The sequence below is a fragment of the Miscanthus floridulus genome, chromosome 4 (genome assembly GCF_019320115.1).
Source record: "Miscanthus floridulus cultivar M001 chromosome 4, ASM1932011v1, whole genome shotgun sequence".
Lineage (NCBI taxonomy): Eukaryota > Viridiplantae > Streptophyta > Magnoliopsida > Poales > Poaceae > Miscanthus > Miscanthus floridulus.
This window is the reverse complement of record NC_089583.1, coordinates 114,326,162-114,343,407: the sequence shown is the minus strand read 5'-3', so window position 1 is coordinate 114,343,407 and position 17,246 is coordinate 114,326,162. Positions and strand designations below refer to the sequence as shown.

The following is a 17,246-nucleotide window of genomic DNA, read 5'->3' as shown; positions in this document are numbered from 1 at the left end:
GCGCCCGACGTGGCTTTTCAGACGGGTAAGCTGTTGTCTTCTTCTTCTCTTGTTGTCCTCCATTGTCATGCACTTAGCCTAATTGTAGGTGCTTAGTTTGTTGCTGTAGATCTGCCTTAATTGATGGGTGTTCGTATGTAGGATGGACCCCAAAACAAGCTACAGATTAGAAATAAGGATCGTTGCGACAAATTCTTGATGCCGTTGGTTTAGCATAAGCACAGTTGTAGATGCTGACACCGCAAATTTCAAGGATTTGGTCGAAGACATTGTGGATAAGTACCCTTGTGGTTATGGTGACATTGTTGACATGTTCTACTACTGTGGTGAAACCAAGTCCAACATCAAAGTCAGTAGTGACCATGATTTAGTTGCTATGTGTTTCCAAAAATGCTAGTGTCAAGACCTGCTTGTTGACCTTTGCTTACCATCCTATGGGTACTGATACACCAGTCATTCCACTATGGCATGATTTAGCTGAAATGCCTAACTCCTCTATGCAAGCCTATAACCTAGCTGAGCCTACACCAGCACCAACCCAAACACAAGCTTCCACTCAAACACAAGCTTCCTCTCAAACGGCAACAACCACTGATGATGACAACTACCTAAACAATCCTGAGCCACAGAATGAGCACGTGGGTATGGATGAGGAGGGCATGTATATAGAATTAGAGTCACGGACCAAGGGTACTGATGCATTTGAGGAGGATGTACCTGTTTCTGACTCTGAATGGGAATCTAATTCTGATGATGATGATGATGATGATGATGATGATGATGACTATGAGGAGGATGAGGCAGATGAAATGGTCAAAGATAAAGTTTCACTTAGTAATCCTAAAATAGTGTATGACAAAAATGACCCACCAATGACAGTAGGCAGCATCTATGAAATATATGTCTTGTTTTAAGTTGGCTTTGGCTACACATGCAATTAGAAATGAGTTTGAGTTTAACATAGAGAAGAGTGATCCAGGGAGGTATAGGGTCTATTGCAGTGCCAAAATTGATGGATGTAGGTGGAGGATTCTTGCATCTATAGGTGCAGACAAAACAATAGTGAAGGTAACTCTTGCCATCTTGCTTTTTTTGTTGATTTACTTATAATTGGTGTGACATTTGTAGGTGAAGAAGAACACATATCCTCATGAGTGTCAGAGCACAAGAAGAGGTGGTAAAGTAAAGTGTGCAACCAAGTTTTGGGTTTGTGAAAAGGTGAAGGACTGGGTATTTGAGGATCCTAGGGTGTCAGCTATGGAGCTACAGAAGAGGATCAAGGATAAATTCAAGGTGGTTGTACCTTACAAGAGAGTATATAATGGTAAGGAACTAGCTCACAGCCAATTATTTGGAGATTGGAGGTCCAGTTCTGACAATCTGTATAGGTTCAAGTTACAAATTAAGAAATCTTGTCCTGGTAGCTTTGTAGTTATTGATCATCATACCATTAATAACAAGTTTAGGTTCAATAGAATGTTCTTTGCCATGAAGCCATGTATTGATGGGTTTCTTCAAGGCTGTATGCCATACTTGTCAGTTGATAGTACATTTCTCACGGGCAAGTTTATAGGTCAACTGTGTGTAGCCTGTGTAGTAGATGGGCACAACTAGATGTATCCAGTTGCAGTTGGAGTCATAGATTCAGAAACAAATGAGAATTGGATATGGTTCATGGAGAGACAGAGAGATGTTATAGGGAGTCCATCAGGTCTGACCTTCTGTACTGATTGTGGTCAAGCAGTGATGCCCGGTGTGAGTGAGGTATTTCCTAATGCAGAGCATAGAGAGTGTATGTGGCATCTTGTTCAAAATTTTAAGAAAAGGTTCCATGGACAGGTGTGTTGATGATCATTTGTGGGTATCATCTTACAGTTGGAACTCATACCTTTTTGAGAAACACTGGTCAGCAATGGCAGCAGCTAAGCTAGCAGCTATGGTTTATCTACAACAGAACCATAAGAAACTATGGACCAGAAGTCAATTTGGAGTCACATGTAAGATAGACTATGTCACAAATAATTTAGCTGAAAGCTTCAACAACTGGATTAAAGGTGAAAAGGCAGGCATTTGGATGACTTGCTTGATACAATCAGACAAGTTATTAATTAAATGGAACCACAGAAGGAAGATTGCAAGGCAGATGCAGGGCAAGATACTTCCACACATTGTGGACAAGCTGAAGGAGCAAAGCAGGAACCTAGATATTGATGTCATAACTAGCGGCGATGTCAACACTGCTGACGATATCAACACAACTGAGAACAAAGGGAGATCCAAGACAGCAGTGAATAAGAAAAGGAAGCTTAACAGTTCTGCTATGAATACAAGAGCCAAGGTATCTACAACTCCAGATAGTCCTGCTATGGATACCAGAAGCAAAAGGAAGCTTGATATTTAGTTGTTGTCTGTGGGATGACTCAAAACTCCAGATATTTTGTAACTCATGTAGAACCTGCATTTTGTAAGACCAAAACAGTGGTCTGTGCATGACCAAAACAAGATCTCCCAAAACAATGGTCTGGTCTATGTCATGACCAAAACAATGGTCTGGTCTACTGGTTTGTGAAATGCTGTTATAGTTTGTGAAATTTTCGTAACTGGTTTGTCAAATTTGTTGTTCTGGTTTCTCTTTCTGAATCTGTGTAACTGGTTTGTCAAATTTGTGGCGTCAAGGGCAAGTCCAAAATTCTGCTCCTGACGCCTGGACACATGGGCAAAACGGTCATCGTATCCCTCTGTTACCGGCCGTCATGCTCTAACCTCACGGAAGTGGCACACGGGACCAGAAAACTTTGCGCGATGGACTGAGGAGGGGCAGCCAAAATTTCTGTGGCAGAGAAGGAATTATAAACTTTTATAATGGCTTGTAGGGAAAAGTCTCGAGGGTTTAGGGCCGGAAGCGGGGAGTTTCTATGCAGCCGTCGGAGCCTCGCTCGAAGTGCAGGTGGTTGGGCTGCGGGCCCCATCAGTCGGAATGACGGCGAGAGAGGCTGGGTTGTGGGTAGTCAAAGTAACGTACGGCCGCGATGGACGCTAGCGAAACAAGGAACGGGCAGGATTGTCTGGCTGTGTTTGGCATAGCTCCTAGGGGCTCCGGCTCCTCTGTGAAATCACTGTAGCACGGAGCCGTTTTGGATTTCGAGGCAAAAAATGAACTAAGAAGAGGAGCCGGTGGAGCCGTGATTCCGAGCTTCTCCGGCTCTGTGCTACAGTTCTCCTACAGTGATGTTGCGGTTTTATGTACCATTTTCTTTTGAGTTCGTCCATTTCTCGCACATGTATTGATATTGCAGTTTTATGTACCATTTTCTTTTATGCACAAATTCTCCACACACAAACTCCCATGCCACGAATTTTGGACTTTCTGCTGTCATTTTCCAGTCCAGTGATCCAATTTCCAAACATGCCTGAATTTGTAGTAAATACTCTTTATCACACCATATGCATACAGAAGCAGCAAATCGCTGTATGTGCCTATGTGGCAAAACATATTTTCTCTTCCGTACAAATGGGTCGAGTACACCTGTACCACATCAATCAATATCTACTAGATCGACAAGCAGTCGTGCAGGACACGGAGCGACTGAGAACCGATGGAACCTGAACTTTTTGCATATGAATCATGGTTGATGGCTCAGAGAGGAGTCTGGTGAGCTCCAGGCTTTCTTGGTCTCCTCTTTGAGCGTCTCATACAGCTCCTGAGCCACACTTAGGAGGAAATGGTCCGCACCATGGCATGCCACTAGGGAGACAGACACTGGAACACCATGGCGCACTCCCAGTGGAATGCTCAGCTGCAGCCATGCCCAACATAAATACCAATTAACACAGCAACATTAATTAATGTATCTGAATTCCATTCGAGGTTCAGCAGCTTTATACCTGGCAAAACCCAGATAGTCCGGCGATCGACAGCAATGAAAATGCTCTTGCGCGGAAGTTTTCTAATGCAACAGCCTCCATGCGCAGCTTTGGTGGAGAACCAGGAACTGTCGGTATCACAAGGATCCCATCATCCTGCAGATGAGGGACAAGCCAATAACAACACATTATGCATTTGTTTTTGATTTACAAATGCAGTTGGTACAGAGGAATTCCCTGTGTTACCTTGACAAGAGCAGATAGCGCCAACTTGAATTCAGTCTTCAGAACATGAAAATCCTCCATGGGTTCATCTTCTGATGCAATGGCTTCATACACCCGCTCTCGGATGCCAGGGCCTAGGTTAGGCTTTACAGTGTTGACCCACTCTGCATGGTTAGCTTTGAATTCAGACCTGAAAAGGATATTCAGGTTTTAATTTCCTCATCCAAGATAGGTAGCTCAAGGAGCTGAGTGCAGAACTTCATGTTGATTAACAATCTATAAACTGTTGGCCAAGGCCAAACTATACCACTTCAGGTCCATTTATATGAATTACTCCCTCCAGTGATAGAAGAATGCTTCCAAAGTGTAGATGTGGATATCATACTGTGATATTGGAGAGTGTGTTTTATGGACAATAAGGTGGGAAAGCATATCTTTATGACCTTTTTATTTTAATATTTTGGGAATAATAAATTATATAGTCAATATTACACAGTATTTAGTATTATTGCCCTGCTACTACATAGTTTGAATAAGTTGTAAGTGAAACCTTTGGAGGCATCGCATGACATATGAAATAACAGATAGAGCAGGAACAGATGGTGCTTTGCTTCTGGAGAAGTCGCTAATGAATTTCTCAACAGTCGGAACATTGCTAGAGACGAACTCACCAAGGTTCCTATTGTCTACTGCATCATCTGTGACAATAAAGGCATCCACAGCAGATAAGATTTATATTTTAGGGAAAGCAGCATAATATTAAGGTTAAAGCTATGAGTCCATAGTATTACTTACTACCAAATCTCTTAGCTACTGATGCATTAAGAATCTGATATGTGTGGTCATTCAAAGAGCCTAAGATTTCAAAACAGTCTTTAGGAATCGTAAAATGAGTTGGTCGCTTGATAGTGTTGTCAGCAGGTATCGGCAACAACACGTTGCTTACACGAGATAACGTAGATAAATCTCTAGCAAACCACCCTGTAAAATGCAATATGAATATCAGCATTAGTCTTAACACCAACAGCAAATACAACATACTTATTTTCCAAATAAGTAAGTAAAAAGTAGTACAACAGGTGTGATTCAATTTCGTAATTCATACAGGAGCAGCCAGCAATAGGACATGAAAGTTGAAAGCGATGAATCTACGAGGGGAAAAAAAGAGAGAAATATTTACCCACCAACAGTGTCAAACATCTGTGACATTGGAATGACATTCTCTGTCGAAACCAATCCATGGGAAGGCCTGAGTCCAAATATGCCACAATAGGCAGCAGGTACCCTCACACTACCTCCAGTGTCAGTGCCTACATTAGACAAGGGGGAATGAAATGATAGGCAAATCAATTTGCTGCTAGCCTGTGATTGAGAATATAATCAGGAATTTAGAGGAACCAGGACAAGGGCTGGTGCAGGGACTGCTGACCCAGAGCGAAGTCGACGAGTTTTGCGCCAACTGCAACAGCTGATCCACTTGAGGACCCTCCAGGAACTCTATCGGGAGCGCACGGATTAGTCGGCGTGCCGTAGTGCGCGTTCTCCCCATTTATGCTGTGAAAGTTGAAGTGAATGTCAGTGGCCTCGTCAGCTTGATGCAATTGCAGTCAAGATATATATGATGCTACAAACGAAGTCAGACGAGTATCAGGTGGAGGCATGGGCATGGCGTCACCTGTAGGCCATCTCATCCATGACGGTCTTGCCGATGCTGATGGCGCCGGCGGCCAGCGTCGCCAGGACGACGGGGGAGGTGGCGCCGGCGGGGGCATGCGTCCTCGCCCAGTCCGGGTTGCCGAACCCAGTGACACGGCCGCTGATGTCGAAGCTGGAGAAGAAGAGAATAAATAAGCACGCCTTCAGCAATTGAGGATAAAATTCTAAACGAAAACTTGATCAAATTATCGGGGGAGAAGGGGCTCACATGTCTTTGATAGCAAAGGTGAGGCCGTGAAGCGGGAGCTGCTGCTGAGATTGCGAAGGCAGCAGCTCGAATTTCTCCATGAAGGCGCCGTAGTCGCCGCCCTCCAACCCCATCGCCATGCCTTCCCAGTTCCCGTCAGCCGTCGCTCTTACCGTTCCGTCTCTCAACCCAAGCAGTGTAGCAGAATGATATCAGGATGATTCTGCTGCGTCATCATCACCGAGGTGGCGTTTGGATTAGGGGAATGAGAGGTGGGGTGGGACAGGGAACCGATCAGGGAAATGGGAAATACAGGAGATAATCTTATCCCGTGTTTGGAGGGGAATGGGAAATGGAGGAAGAGGAATGGGAGATGAGAGACTCTTTTTCGATGTTTTAAACCCAACGGCAGGGTTACGTATACTAGTGTCGGTGTTTTTGACCGGCGAGCCCTCAATCAACTGGTAAAAATGTACTGCGTGCCCCTAATTCCGGAGAGTGATGCAAAGAGACACAAGGTTTATATTGGTTCAGGCAATATGTACCCTACGTCCAGTCTGATAGAGCGATCTTGTATTCCTTGCATCGAGATGCTTGTAGTAGGGGTTTACAAGCTGGACGAGAAAGGGAGCTAGTCCCAGGTCTCTGTGTGGAGCGGTGTGGATTGCTTGAGATGTTGATCTCTTGCTGTGAGGGAGCGTACGTATTACAGAGTGTTGCGCGTTGCTTGCGCGTGTGTCTGTCTGAGTGATGTCTCCGCCTGTGTGTGCGTCTGTGTTTCGTGAGTTCGTCTATGCGTGTCTAGAAACGGCCTCGGCCACTCCCTTTTATAGTCGAAGGGGGAGACAGGGGCGATACATGTGTACGCTGCGTGGCGTTTTGTGAGCGGAGGCGGTGTGTCCGTGCCCTGTAGCTTGTCACTGTGACGACATGGTCGATGGAGCGATCTTGTCCTTGGTGTACTGGAGCGACGCGCCGGTCATACCCGATCCTGTGCGACGTGGGAGCTCCTGTGATGGCTTGACATAGGGCATGGCACATACTGTAAACGACGTGCCGATCGCTGTATGTTGACAACGTAGAGAGCCGAGGCCCAGTCGATGCCGAGGCTGAACCATCGTGGGGGGCTTGGCGGCCGCGAATCCCGAGGCTACCGAGACCCCGAAGCGGATGGCCGAGGCTCGGAGGGAGCATTTGGTCATGTACACTGATTCCGAGGCTACAGGGACCCAGACATGACTCTCCACGCCGCGCTGTCCTTGGAGCAGATGGGGTTAGGCAACACAGTGCAGCACGGGCGTCGGTCGTGGGCATAGCGCCGAGCACAGCGGCCGATAACCCCTACCCTGTCCTATCTCAGATGGCATGGCGTCGATGCGACTCCCATCTCGTCGGTCACTCCGCTGTGTCGAGCCGTCATTCGGCTGACGTTGCGGGAGTGGTTGGCCGCGTTGGTTGGACGTGACGTCCTGTCGAAGAAATCGGTCAAGGCGGAGGCGATGGGGTTGTTGCCGAGCCGGCCTTGAGCGAGGCGGAGAATCGGCACCTCATTCGAGGCCTCACGGGTGGGGCCTCAGGCGAGTTGGAGAATCGGTACCCCGTTCGAGGCCTTGCGTGCGGGGCCTCGAGCGAGACGGAGAATCGGTATCCCGTCTGAGGCCTTACGTGCGGGGCCTCGAGCGAGACGGAGAATCGATACCCTGTCCGAGGCCTTACGTGCGGGGCCTCGAGCAAGACAGAGAATCGGTACTCCATCCGAGGCCTTACGTGCGGGGCCTCGAGCGAGACGGAGAATCGGTACCCCGTCCGAGACCTTACGTGCGGGGCCTCGAGCGAGATGGAGAATCGGTACCCCGTCCGAGGCCTCATGGTTTTATTTTGGGCCGAGCCCGCTTCAGGTGGGCCCGGATTTTGTTCGAGGTGGGCCGGGCGGCCCATCTGAGCCTCGGATAAGGTGGGGATTTGCTGGTGGTTGTCTCTTGGCTTTGATTTTTACAGGGTATAAGCGATTTTTTTGGTTTTTGCTTAGGGGACCCCTTTTTATGGTACCCGACAGTAGCCCTCGAGCCTTGGGGAGAGCGTGAGTGCTCTTCTCGAGGTTTTGATGAGACTTGGCTTACGGTAGCTCCTGGCAGAAGGGTGTTTCATACTCGAGGCCTCGGTGGGTGCGCGCGAGCGCATCCACTGGGTGTAGCCTCCGAGGCCCTAGAGGAATGGATTTATTCCTCTAGGGGCTTTTCATGTGTTTGAGTGAGGGGTTTTATCGCGTTTGCCGAGCCCACGAGTGTGAGTTCGGGTCGCTAGGTCTCGGCTTGGTTGTAGGAAGAGCCCCCGAGCCTCTGCGCGGAGCAAGAGGGCGATCAGGAGTTTTCCTGTCTTTTTTGTGTGGCCCTTACGCATCCTTTTCGTTCGAAAGGAGGGGTGAAGTATGCCAGGCTACTCTCAGTGGGCGCGAGCAGTGACACCTCTGGTGAGCTGTTATCGGGTAAGTCCAAGTGGAGGCCCATGCCCCATTCGATAGGGGTCGACAAGTGGTCTAGAGACGCACTCCAAAAATACCAGAGGGCTTCTCTAGTAGGTCCCAGGGCCGTTCGATTGGCCCCAGGGGCTCGGTGCCTCCCTGCGATGGGATCCCATTCAGAGACCTCTCTGCTGGTCTCGGACATGACTTAGGGCATCCCGAGCAATCGCTTGCTTGGGCCTCGGCCATGTACGGGCTCACCCATAGTCATCCCTGACTCTATTGTCCTAGGGCGGCTGTCGAAACCCTCGGGGGCCCAGCCTTTGAATCCCTGGATCGTAACAGGCTCGGTGCCCTTTATCGCGTTTTGCCGAGCCCCCGAGTGTGAGTTCGGGTTGCTGGGCCTCGGTGTATATGCAGGGAGAGCCCCCGAGCCTCTGCGCGGAGCAAGAGGGTGATCAGGAGTTTTCCTGTCTTTTTTGTGCGGCCCTCACGCATCCTTTTCGTTCGGAAAGAGGGGTGGAGTATGCCAGGCTACCCTCGGTGGGCGCGAGCAGTGACACCTCCGGTGAGCTGTTATCGGGTAAGTCTAAGTGGAGGCCTGTGCCCCATTCGATAGGGGTCGACAAGTGGTCTAGAGATGCACTCCAAAAGTACCAGAGGGCTTCTCTAGTGGGTCCTAGGGCCGTTCAATTGGCCCCGAGGGCTCGGTGTCTCCCTATGGTGGGATCCCATTCAGAGACCTCCCTTCTGATCTTGGACATGACTTAGGGCATCCCGAGCGATCGCTTGCTCGGGCCTCAGCCATGTACAGGCTCACCCATAGTCATCCCTGACTCTGTTGTCATGAGGGCGGCTGTCGAGACCCTCGGGGGCCTAGCCTTCAAACCCTAGACCGTAGCGGGCTCGGTGCTCAGTTCCTTAGTCTGAAAGGAATCAGGCGGGGGATATTCCCCTCCCATCGGCTAACAACGGCAGGCACGCCTTTTGAGGCGGTTTTCTTGGGGAGACGGAACGGTGCCTACCATCGCTGTGGTCGGATGCGACACGATGTCAGCGGATGGGACGTTATTGTGCGTGCGTGATTAATAAGGAAAAGGTGGGCGTGTGGGCGGTTTAATCGGATCCGGATTAGCTGCGCTAGATCTGAGGGAAACTTCCCTGGTTTCATCGCCCATCTGTTTCGCCCCTTTCTTGCATAAATACGTGACGAACCTTGCCCCTTTCCTCCTTACCTTGCCTGCATTCACCTTTTCTGCCCTCGAACCGTTGCTAAGAGCAGAAAGCGCCGGGGAGAAGAAGAGAGAGAGATAGAGGGATAGCGAGAGCTCGCCTTACCACCGTAGCCACCTTCTCCACTGCATCCATGGCCGGCGACGCTGTTGTCATTGAGGCGGACCCTTGGGGTCAGTTCGATGTGTCTCCGGCAACACTGCAGTCGCTTGTCAATAATGGCCTCCTCTGCCCAGTTACCGACCCCAACAGACCGGAGTGGATCACTCCGGGGGGCGAGCCAGAGCCGAGGCCACGCGATGGCTACATCGTGAACTTCATGGCCTTCCATGAGCGCTATCTCGACCTACCAGTAGACCAGTTCATGCGGGCGCTCCTGCACTACTATGGCGTGGAGCTCCACAACTTCAACCCTAACTCCATCGCGTAGACGGCCATCTTCATCACCGTCTAAGAGGGGTACCTGGGCATTGCCCCCCACTGGGAGCTATGGCTCCACCTCTTTTGGGCGGGGCTTACCACCAATCCGACGGGCACGACAGGCACACGAAAGGCGACGAGGGCTGGCGGCTACACTTTCCAAGTGCACCAAGAATGGCAGCTCCTCTACATCCTGGCCCAGCTCGCATTGTCCAACCGTCGTTGGTACAACAGCTGGTTCTACCTCCGCAACGACGATGGCAGACTCCCCCCTTATACCGAGCAGGTCGTGGAGAGCCAGCCGGAGAAGTGGAGGTACGGCGTCCCAGTGGTTGATCAGCCCAAGCTACGACCGTTCTTGGAGGCGCTGCGCAGCCGCGGCCTTACGGCGGCTGTGGTCGTGGCGGCCTTCCACCGCTGGAGGGTGCTGCCACTGATGGCTCGGTGGCAGCGCCTGTTCGAGATGACACCAGACAAGCCAATCGATGGTGTTCGGTTTTTCGCCGTCGCCCTCTTCGACGAGGAGATTCTATGTCGGGTGAGAGAGACGGTGGAGGGGCGGCTGAGGAGCAGTGGCCTGGCCCCGTTCCTGATGCGCTCGTCGTGGGGGTACCTCTCTCTGGTAAGTCACACACCGCTATAGCCCCCGAGGCCTCCTCGTTCCTCATAGTTTCCTATTCCCTTATTTGTGTTCGCTATTCCTATAGGGGATGAGGGATGTGCGAGCCTCCCCATGGCCCGTTCCCGAGGACACAGAGCGGCGGGCGGTGAACAAGGCGCATGCTGAGGCGCAGAAGAAGCGGAAGGACACCGAGGAGGCAAGACGCAAGAGGAAGAACCTTGAGCGCGAGGAGCTGGAGAAACATTGTCAGCAGCAAAGGCATGACGGTCTCCTGGTGGAGGCGTCTCCGTCGCTGTCGTTGTCAGATTCCTCGAGCGACGACGACGAGGGCGAGGCGGGGCGGGTTCCCCTGGACCATCTCCCTGACGTTAGGGGGACTGCGCCTGGGGCGTCAATGAGCGGCCCGGCGTCTCCAGGAGGAGGGGGATAGGATGCCTCAGGGCTAGCGATTACCCGCCCTAGGGCCGAGGCCGACGCACCCAAGGCACGGGCGTTGGGGAAGCGCACCGTCAGCCTGGTGGGCTCGACGGCGGAGGTGGAGCAGGCAGCGATGGGGGCAATGCAACCACCTCCGCAGAGGGTCAAGGGGGCACCGGAGTTCGGCAAGGGCCGGCCGGCACCAGCGGACATGGAGGCTGTGGCGCCACCGCTGCCACCGCCGTTGTGGAGGACAAGGGATGCGGTGTAGAAGCAGTTGTGTCCCCGTTCGAGGTAAGTGTCTTGTCAGTGAAGTTGCAGCATCTCTCGCTTGTCCCTTGGTAGTATGCTGACCTTGTGAGTGTTTACCTTTAGCTCAAAGCGTCAGGAGGAAGCACCCACCCTGGTGCCACATAAGGCGCTCAAGGTGAGCGCCAGTTCCACCGCCCAATGGGTGATGGAGGCGCAAGCCGCCATACAGCGTGGCGTGGCCTCGGCCAAGGTCGACCCGAAGCGTCGGATGCCCAAGGAGAGGCTACTGAGGTGGCCTCGCAACGAGCGGGGGATGAGGCGCCTACGTCCCTCGAGGCCAAGGCCCGCGAGTTAGATGGGGCCGAGGCGCCCTCAGTCGCTGAGGCCACCGAGGGCGAGGTCAGGGCCCCTAAGACCTCCGAGGCCGAGGCGACGGAGGCTAGGGCATCCAGGACCACCGAGGCCGAGGTGGCGGAGGTTGGAGCCCCTAGGACCACCGAGACTGAGGCGGCGGAGGTCGACGTGGGCGCGATGGAGCCGGCGGCCCAGGAAGTGGAGACGGAGGTGGGGCAAGCCTCAGTACCGCCCCTGGTCCAAGGTCCACCGCTATCGCAGGAGAGCGCCCGGGAAGTGGAGGTCCATTCAATCTCCTCTGATGATACTTCCTGGGGGAAGGAGGTGGCGGTTGCCGAGGCGGCCAGCACTGCAAAGCAGCCAGTTCCGACCTCTGGCGAGGGAAGCTTGGCCCTCGTCTGGGTACAACCTGAGCCTCATGGGTGGGATCACCCGCATGTCTTGTGGCGGAGCCAGGACGACCCTAAGGGGGAGCCTCTGTTCGCCCTTGAGGACACGGCCAAAGGGAGGCGCTGGAGCTCCTTCGAGCAATTTCGCCAGCTGGCGGAGCGGTCGCTGCGAACAACGCTGTCCATCGTGGCTGACGATCTGCCTGAGGTTGCCCAGGTGTGCGCTTTCTTTCCCGATGCTGTGTCATCTTTATCCTAGTTTTCTCGTAGTACTTGACGTCCATTCTGCCTATCCAGGAGCTCGAGGCCTGGTCCCTTGGGAAGTCGATGTTCCTCCTGCGAGAGAGGGACATCTAGGACTAGCTCTAGCGGTAGAAGGACCTGCTCGTCCATGCCAACGAGCTTCTATCAGTGCGGAGCGCGGAGGTGGAGGAGGAGCTGACCTGGGTGGCCGGTGAACGGGTCACCTTTAGGTCCCGGGCTGAAGAAGCGATGGCCTCTGCCAAGGCCATCACTAGGCAGCTGGGGATAGAGCAGGGCGCGCACCTGCTGATGAAAGGCGCCCTGGCAGAGGCCCTCAAAGTGGCCAAGGCCTCCTAGGTCGAGGCCTTAGGCTGGAAGAAAAAAGCCAAGGGTGAGTCCTGTTGAGCCGCGCCTCTTGTTTTATTTGTTCTTCTTGAGTTTGACCCCTAACTCCCCGATGTGATGTAGAGCTAGAGAGGGAGGCTTCTAGAGCGGCCGAGGCCTCTCGAGTCGAGGTCCAACGCTGGAAAGAGAAAGCCGAGGGTGAGTCCCATAGGCCTTCGCCCCTGTTCGGCTTATTTTCTTTTGTGCTTAACCCCATCTTGCTTGTCTTGGCGTAGGGTTGGAGAAGGAGGTCTCTCGGGCAGCTGAGGCCTCTATCGAAGTGCAGGTGGTGCTCGAGGCTAAGATCGGGGAGCACAACGCACTGTAGAGTGCCACCCGTACCGCTTGCGAGACCCTAGAGGTTGAGGGGGTCGAGTCAGGCAGCTCCCTTGGGAGCCGCTTGATCGCGTTGAGCGGCCAAGTGCGTGAGCGACTCTGGGGGGCATTGCACACGGGCGTCAAGCACGCCCTGGCCGTCGTCTCCTCGCACTACGCCAACATTGACCTTGGGGCCATCAGCGACGGCTACGTCTTGGCTGAGGATGACGAGGAGGCCGATGAGGAGGTCACAAAGCTGGTGGAGGCGGCTAAGGGCCCCGGCACGGCGCTGGCCAAGCTGTTTGAAGAGGAGGTGGTTCCTCTGACACCGTCCGCCGACATTGGCGACCTTGAGCCTTGACCTGGGCCAATAGGGGCCATGTAAATGGATTAGGGTGATTATTGTACCGTAACGCTTGTGGCTGTCGAGGCCTTTTTTAAAGTACTTATGCGTCTATGCTTTTTAATCATTTTTATTATATTTCCGAGCCTCTGCCCTCTGTCTCATCTCTGAACATATTGAAAGCTCTAGTTTGGTTTTGGTTAATTGATGAAACCCTAAGTGCTAACCTAGTTTATCAAAGTGATTATGAGATAGGTAGCACTACTCCAAGTGATGAAGCAATGACGAAGATCATGACAATGGTGATAGCATGGTGATGATCAAATGCTTGAACTTGGAAAAGAAGAAAGAGAAAAACAAAAGGCTCAAGGCAAAGGTATAAAATGTAGGAGCCATTTTGTTTTAGTGATCAAGACACTTAGTGAGTGTGATCACATTTAGGATAGATAGCCGTACTATTAAGAGGAGTGAAACTCGTATCGGAATGCGGTTATCAAAGTGCCACTAGATTCTCTAACTCATTGCATATGCATTTAGGATCTAGTGGAGTGCTAACACCCTTGTTAACATTTGTGAAAATATGCTAACACATGTGCACAAGGTGTTTGCAGGGTTGAGATGGGTTTGGGTCCCTCTCTCCCTCCCACCGAGCTTGCGAGGCGGGATTCGGCGCTTTCGGGAAAATGAAATGTCTATTTTCTATTGCGCCGGATGCAAAATTCTTGGTGGTTGGCACACTTAAGCAAGGGTGAAGAAGTTAGAGTTGAAATGGAGTTAGTAGAAATGATGCTGGCGTCGGTCTACTGACCGGACGCTGGGTCACTCAGCGACCGGACGCTGAAGGGCTGCGTCCGGTCGAGCGGTCAGACGGCACAGTCACTGGGATTGAGCACCGGACGCTGGTCTGCGTCCGGTCAAGATGGACCGGACGCGTCCGGTCGGAAAAACATGCCTCGAGGAGCTTACTGGAAACGACCGGACGCTGGGGCTTCAGCGTCCGGTCAGTTTTGACCGGAGCGTCCGGTCAGTCTCGTAGCCATTGGAATCTGACGAACTGTGTTTGAAGCTGGTGACGCGTGGCGTCCATCGGGCGACCGGACGCTGAGGGCCAGCGTCCGGTCAGTATGACCGGAGCGTCCGGTCAGAGCGCGTATTGCCCAGTGAAGGGGTATAACGGCTCTATTTGATGGGGGCTCTATTTATAGCCCCATGGCCGGCTCAAGGGAGAACTCTTGCACATTTTCATTGACATAGCAACCTTGTGAGCTTAGCCAAAGTCCTCCCACTCATCTCCATCATTGATCCATCATCATTGTGAGATTGGGAGAGAATCCAAGTGCATTGCTTGAGTGATTGCATCTAGAGGCACTTGGTATTCGTGTTGCGCTGCGGATTTCGCTTGTTTCTCTTGGTGGTTGCCACCACCTAGACGGTTGGAGCAGCGGTGGAGGATCGGCACGAGTTGGTGATTGTTCGTGGCCATCTCCGGTGATTGTAAGGGGAGTTGTACCTTCCCCGGCGGAGTGCCGAAAGGTAACTCTAGTAAATTGCTCGTGTCATTGAGTTACCTCACTTGTGGGTCGGTTCTTGCGGTGTCCAATCGTGTGGACGAGGTTTATGAAACACCTCTTAGCCGCCGAACCACCAAGTGTTGGTCGACACAACGGGGACGTAGCGTGTTGGCAAGCACGTGAACCTCGGGAGAAAATCGATTGTCTCTCTTCTTTGACATTCTCCCGGTGATTGGCTATATATTCATCTTGTGATTGGTTCATCCCCTACACGTCGGTATAATCACTCTACTCACTCATTTACATTCTTGCAAACTAGTTGATACAAGCTCTTTAGTGTAATTAGAATTGAGAGCTTGCTTCATTATTTACATTCATCTAGTTGAGCTCTTTAGAGTAGCAAGGTTGAGAGCTCTTAGTGAGTATTTACTTAGCAAGTTTGTGTGCCTAAGTATTCATTGCAACTAGAATTGTTGGATAGGTGGCTTGCAACCCTTGTAGAGCTAGAGCAAGTTTGCATTACGCTATTTGTCACACTAATCAAATTGCTCTAGTTGATTTGTAGATTTTTAAATAGGCTATTCACCCCCCCTCTAGCCATATTAGGACCTTTCAAGTGGTATCAGAGCCGTGGTCACCGTTTGATTGAAGGCTTAACAACCTCGGTGTCAAATTATGGCTCAAGTTGTGTTCAACCATGTGGGGGGCAAACCACCATTCTTTGATGGCACAAGCTATGATTATTGGAAGAGAAAGATAAGTGTGTATCTTGGTTCAATCAATGATCAAGTATGGGATGTAACCGAGAATGATTATGCTATCATTAATCCCGACAATCCCACCAACCAAGATAAGTCTAACAAGCAATGCAATACAATGGCTCTCAACACCCTATACAATGCCCTTGATCCAAAGGTGTTTGAGCAAATCAAGGATTGTGAAAGAGCAAATGAAGTGTGGAGGAGATTGGAGGAAACCTATGAGGGCACACCGGAGGTGAAGAGTGCCAAGTTATATATTCTCAAGAACAAGTTGATAGGTTTCAAGATGAAAGATGATGAGAGCATACCGGAGATGTTCCATCGCTTGCAAGTCATTGTCAATGATTTGAAGGCTTTGGGAGAAAAGATCAAGAATGATGATGTCTCTCATCGGTTCTTGATGAGTCTACCTCCAAGGTTTGAAATGTTGAGAATGCTAATCATAAGAGGAGGATTAAAGGAGATCACCCCCAACCAAGTACTAGGTGAAGTCATGACACAAGAGACATACCGTGTGGAAAGGGAGGGGGATGACAAGGAGGACAAGAAGGAAGATGAGGACAAGAAGAAGAAGAGTGTAGCATTCAAGGCTAGCTCATCATCATACAAGAACAAGGGCAAATCAAAGAAAGAGTCAAGTGATGATGAGGATCTTAGTGATATTGATGATGAAGCTATGGCTCTCTTTGTGCGCAAGATGGGCAAGTTCATGAAGAAGAAAGGCTATGGTGCAAGAAAAAGAAGAGATCATACCAAGAGCAAAGAATATGTGAGAAGATGCTATAATTGCAAGAGTCCCGATCATGTGGTAGCCAATTGTCCTTACAATAGTGACAATGATGAAGATGAGAAGAACAAACACAAGAAAGACAAGAAAGAAAAGAAGGAGAAGAGGGAGAAGAGGATGACCTTTCAAAAGAAGAAGAAGGGTGGAGGCTATGTAGTCACTTGGGATAGTGATGGCTCTTCGGATAGTGATAGCTCTAGTGATGATGACAAGAAATCTATCAAGAGAGCTCTAGCAAGCATCGCCATCAACAACAAGCCCTCTATCTTCGATACTCCATCGACGTGCCTCATGGCAAAACCTACCAAGGTAAAATATGATGTGAGTGATGATGATGAATGTGAAAGTGATGCTTGTAGGAGTGATGATGATGATGATGAGTACTCCAAGGAGGAGCTCATGGACATGTGTGAGCAAGTGCATACTTGCTTTGAGATGAAGAGAAAGGAATGTAAGGAATTGAACAAGAAAGTCAAATTTCTTGAGCAATCCTTTGATGAGCTCAATGCCACTCATGAGGGGCTAATGGATGCCCATGAGAAGCTTGGCAAAGCTCACTCAAAGCTTGAAAAAGCTCATTCCTCTCTCATTGAGCAAGTCAAGAAGGTGGAAGCCAAGGAGGAGCAAGTGATAGTTACATGTGATGTGGGACTAACATGTGATCTTATTAATGAATCTACTTATAAGCCTATTGGTATTGCTCCCACTAACACTTCTTGTAGCACTACCACTTTCACTCCACCTATGAATGATACATCA

At 50.7% G+C, this 17,246-nt stretch overlaps 1 protein-coding gene across 1 annotated transcript; it reads right to left on the bottom strand.

The window, feature by feature from the left end:
* Positions 1-3,415: 3,415 nt before the first annotated feature.
* Positions 3,416-6,213, bottom strand: LOC136552713 (amidase 1-like). Its single transcript, XM_066544280.1, has 9 exons — positions 6,014-6,213; positions 5,765-5,917; positions 5,519-5,643; positions 5,274-5,399; positions 4,885-5,070; positions 4,640-4,787; positions 4,111-4,279; positions 3,886-4,020; positions 3,416-3,797 (listed from the first exon to the last, which is right to left on the bottom strand). The coding sequence occupies exons 1-9, from the start codon at positions 6,130-6,132 to the stop codon at positions 3,624-3,626; spliced, it is 1,335 nt and encodes a 444-aa protein (XP_066400377.1). The 5' UTR covers positions 6,133-6,213; the 3' UTR covers positions 3,416-3,623.
* Between the last annotated feature and the right edge of the window lie 11,033 nt (positions 6,214-17,246).